Source organism: Triticum urartu, chromosome 7, assembly GCF_003073215.2.
Source record: "Triticum urartu cultivar G1812 chromosome 7, Tu2.1, whole genome shotgun sequence".
NCBI classification, from domain to species: Eukaryota; Viridiplantae; Streptophyta; class Magnoliopsida; order Poales; family Poaceae; genus Triticum; species Triticum urartu.
This window is the reverse complement of record NC_053028.1, coordinates 428963440-428967922: the sequence shown is the minus strand read 5'-3', so window position 1 is coordinate 428967922 and position 4483 is coordinate 428963440. Positions and strand designations below refer to the sequence as shown.

At 47.0% G+C, this 4483-nt stretch overlaps 1 protein-coding gene across 1 annotated transcript; it reads right to left on the bottom strand.

The window, feature by feature from the left end:
• Positions 1-1033: 1033 nt before the first annotated feature.
• LOC125522175 (chloroplast envelope membrane protein-like) lies at positions 1034-2880 on the bottom strand (the record flags this gene model as incomplete). Its single annotated transcript, XM_048687262.1, is given in 4 exon segments — positions 1034-1148; positions 1315-1488; positions 1587-1672; positions 1879-2880. Coding segments are annotated over 4 exon segments (963 nt in total), but the record flags the coding sequence as incomplete, so codon positions are not given.
• Positions 2881-4483: the final 1603 nt, after the last annotated feature.

Sequence of the window (4483 nt, the reverse complement as noted above, 5' to 3'; positions counted from 1 at the left end):
GGAATATATCACACTCAAACACCATGTCTTTGGTGTGACAACCTTGGTGCTACATATTTGTCAGCTAATCATGTCTTTCATGCTCGTACCAAGCATATTGAGATTGATTATCATTTTGTGAGGGAACGAGTTGCAAATAAAGAATTGGATATTCGGTTTGTTCACTTCAAGGACCAAATTGCGGATGGCTTCACAAAGGCACTAGCTACACGACCCTTTGAAGAGTTTAAATGTAATCTAAACTTACAAAGTTCAGATTAAGGGAGGGTGTTAATCATGAGATATTGTAGAGATGTAGCAGGCGCCAAGGAATTGTCTTGCACCATAGAGATAGTATTTTCTGTTTTAACTTCTTATCTCTATTTCTCTCTGTAAGATCTCTGTACGGTTGTTTGCCAACCGAACCCTCCTGTATCTCTTGAGAGGCTCTCTCTCGCTCGATCAATATAACACAACGTGGGCTCCCTGTTGGGGGTTGAGACGCTTCCATCACGTTTTACAGACACCCGCACACTTTTACTGATGATAGTAAAATAAAAGGTATCATTGAAATTGAGGTGATGTTAATACGACACTACCTTAAAACAAAACATTATCAAGTATGAACAGATCAGGAAAAACTTTAGATCAGTTCACCTCTTCGAATATTTGACACAACATTAGTCTTAACCGCCAAAGGTAATTAGTTATTCGCTAGGCCTAATAGCGCAGCAATTTTGATGACTTCTGATTTACTTTACAGAGAAAAAAAAAACACAGATCCACATGGTACACGCCATCAAGAGGAATGCTATACGAACTTAATGGCACACTTTCACAATTGAACATAATCAAAAAAATAAGAAGCTGCTTATATGATGTACTCCCTCCGTTCCTAAATACTTGTCTTTCTAGGTATTTCAACAAGTGACTACATACGGAGTAAAATGAGTGAATCTACACTCTAAAATATGTCTACATACATCCGTATGTAGTAGTCATTTAAAATGTCTAGAAAGACAAATATTTAGGAACGGAGGGAGTATGTACTTACTTTACTCTGGTTAAAGTACATAAGAAGGAATAGGGCAACCCCATAAACCATATCAGACCAGATATTTGCAAATGCTTGTCGGTTTTCTAATCTCCATTCATCCCTCAGCTCTACCCTGTTAAAGTAACAGAGCAGACCCGTTACAGTTAACCAGATAAATTTATCGGGCCGCAAAACGATGTTCCTGACTATCATTTTCACAGAGAAGATGAATGTTCATGTCAAAATTGCAAGGGCACTAATATAAGCAACAACTTGGCAAGAAAGAATAATAGCCTCACGCTTTTTCCCGCAACTCTGACCAGAACTCCTCATCGGAAAGTGGAGGAGATTTACCAATCTCTACTTCAAAACGGAATCTTGCTTTCTCAATATTTAGGTCCTTTATCATCTGAATCTTCTGGCTGCGTCTTACATCAAGCATTTCAGCGGCGAGTGGTACCTTCTCGACATACCTGTTATTGTACAATGACCAGCGTAATCGATTCTTTCAACAAAAAAGAAAACAGAGGAAAGGGAAGATATGGAACGCCATAGCAGTAAGATGACTTACCTGTCTAGAAATGGCATCATAACATAGTCATGTACTAGAAGATCCAACACCCATGGAACAACGATCAACAATGCTAGGAATTTGGCCTGCAGAGTACAATTTTCTTGTTAGATCCAGTTCCCCAACATCTGTATGACTTCATCGAAAAGGATCTTGAGCAATGTTGCACGGTAATAAGGTTTGAGTTATTGTTATAGTACTAGGTATAATAGTAGACCGCATTGGAAAGCGGTGCACAATTGGTAGGAAAGATGATGAGAAAATTATATCTTGTAACTAGTGCTAGAAGTACCGATTTCGTCGAAGCGTATAGAAAAACCCGGTCCTCAAACAACATGTCGTTGTAATCTTCATCAATAGAGTCCCTAAAAGCTTCAGCGATGCCCTTGTCCCTCACTATCTCCGTCGGATCATCAGTTATCTGGTCCGACAAGCTCCCACCCCCGCCCCAATCACCATCGCCGGACGTGCTGCCCCAACCTATCCAATCCTCCCATGACCGCCCTTCTGCATTTTCGGCACCCTGCTGGGCTTCCCGCAGGTCGACAATCGCCTCTGCCTTGCTCTTCCACGTCTGAAACTTGTCATCCTCCGACAGGTCTTCGTTGCTAACAACCTGCTGGAGCAATTCATCATCCTCCCTCCAGCCGGCGAGGCTCTCTTCCTCATCGTTCCAATCAGAGAACCACGCCTTCCACCATGGCTGCTGCCTCTTGGAACGCCTCCTCTTCTTGGCAAAACCCACCAGGCGCCTCCCCACCCTTCTCCTCTGGGGACCGACATCGAACATCTTGCATGCGCAAAACCTCCGGTGCCCGATCCTCTCCTCTACGGCTAACCAGACCGCAACGCCGCTAGAGCTGACCACGTAGCAACTCATTAAAGGTCATGCAACGGAGACCACATCTTCCGGGCTACAGAACGGGGGCGGACGCACCTCTGGCAACCATGTGCTCACAGCCTCACAGAATTCCCTTCTTGCCACCCGTTTTCATTGCAAGGTAGCAGTATACACATCAAGAAACCAAGAATTTCCGAACTCCCGGAAGGCCGGAATACAGTCAACCCCTCTTCTTTGCAGAATCTGCGATTCGCAACAAGCAGGAGCCAGAGAATCGTATAGCCCCAGACCACGCTGCGGTGACCAGGGATGATGATGCTCTTGCTGGGAGTATTAATTTGGACACGCGCTCCAGAGTGGCGTCCACATATATCTTTGGGTTGGGATGGATAAGGGAGGAACACGACTCAAGGGTAACGGTGGCGCCGCGAAGCAACGCCAATATGCTCCTTCCCGTAGTTTTTTTTTTCTAGCGCAGTACCTGGGCATGGGCAGCAGGGCCGGGGTTGGGCTTTGATTTGCTGCTTGGTGTCATATTTGGATCGGGCTCGGGCTTCAATTTTCAGCCCGAAATTAGCCTAGCCCAGCCCGACCAGCATTAGTTTGTAGCAAATCTGAAGCACCTGAGCGCAATCTCCGTGTCGAGCTGCCATGTAAATTGACTTTCCCTGTAACCCTAGCGCACCTACCACTTTTTTCCCGTCATATCTTTCCCCCTCGCTAGGGTTATCGTTCCTCTCGTCGCCGTCGGCGATCGTTGAGACCCGTCTTCCTTCTCCTGCGCTGGGTTGAGTATCCATTTCTGGGCCGATCACGGGGCAGACCCGGACTGCTTCCCTCGTCTTGGTTCGGTCTCCTCACCCTGGGAGATAAGGGTTCTTTATCTTCGCTGGTCGCTAGACCTGGGGAGATCGGTCTATTTTTCGTTCGACAATCTTATGGCGAACCAGGGAGCATCATCGGCTTCGGGATCCAAGGGGAAGGGAAAGCTGGAGGATCTAATGAAGGAGCTGGCCCTCAAGGAAGACGACCTCGATGACGTTGTTTTCGAGGAAGATGACGCCCCGGCAGAGGAGGACCTCCACTGGATGATCTTGGCCAGAGTCCACATGGACAAAGGGTTTAGCACCTACTGGTTCTTTCACAATATGAGGACGACCTGGGATCTTGCTAGGCCGGTAAAAATCAAAACCCTGGAGGAGAACCTCTTCCAGATGCAATTCAATTGTCTGAGCGATTGGGAGAGAGTTACCTAAGGGGGTCCCTGGCACTTCAGAGGCAATCCGGTGATTATCGCCTCATATGATGGATACACTAAGCCATCGGAGATAGAGCTATACAAATTTGAGATATGGGTTCACACCATCGACCTTCCAATTGGTTTTTATGGGAAAGTGAAGGCGTTGGCTGCTAAGATTGGCGAGTTTGTGGACTCGGAGCCATCTTCTTTTCATTTTGAAGGTAACTTCTATAGGGTTAGGGTTTGACTTGACGTGAGAAATCCTCTCAAAAAGGCAAACTCGCTGATCCGTGGAGAAAAGAGGGAGATCTTCACGATCAAGTATGAGCGTCTACCCGATTGGTGCCAGGTCTGCGGTATGATGGGACATTAGTTCAAGGAACACAGGGATGGAGTTCACCCCCCCCCTCAGTGCTGACCTTCAAAAACTTGCGAGCACCTGCGACTACTGCATGGGGCACCCGTCGCCGAAACAGAAACCAGAACCCTAGGTCTCAGGATGTTAGTACTGGTGGCAGCTCGAAGGAGAGAAAGGATGAAGTGCAGGATCAACATGTCATTAATATGGAGGTGTCTGAAGCCAGCCGCAAACGCTCTTCAGAACAGTCGATGGATCCCATTACCGCAATGGTCACCACTGGGATGGAGCTGGTCTTAGCAACTAAGACAAGCAGGGGTGCAACTCCACTGAGCCCCCCGCCGAAGCAAGATCCCAAGAGATCCCGGACTACCCAGCAGACCGAGAAGTAGGGCAATACAGTGTTGAGGAAGACCCTAGCAGCGGGGAAAAACAATGAAGCAAAATGGGCGCCATGA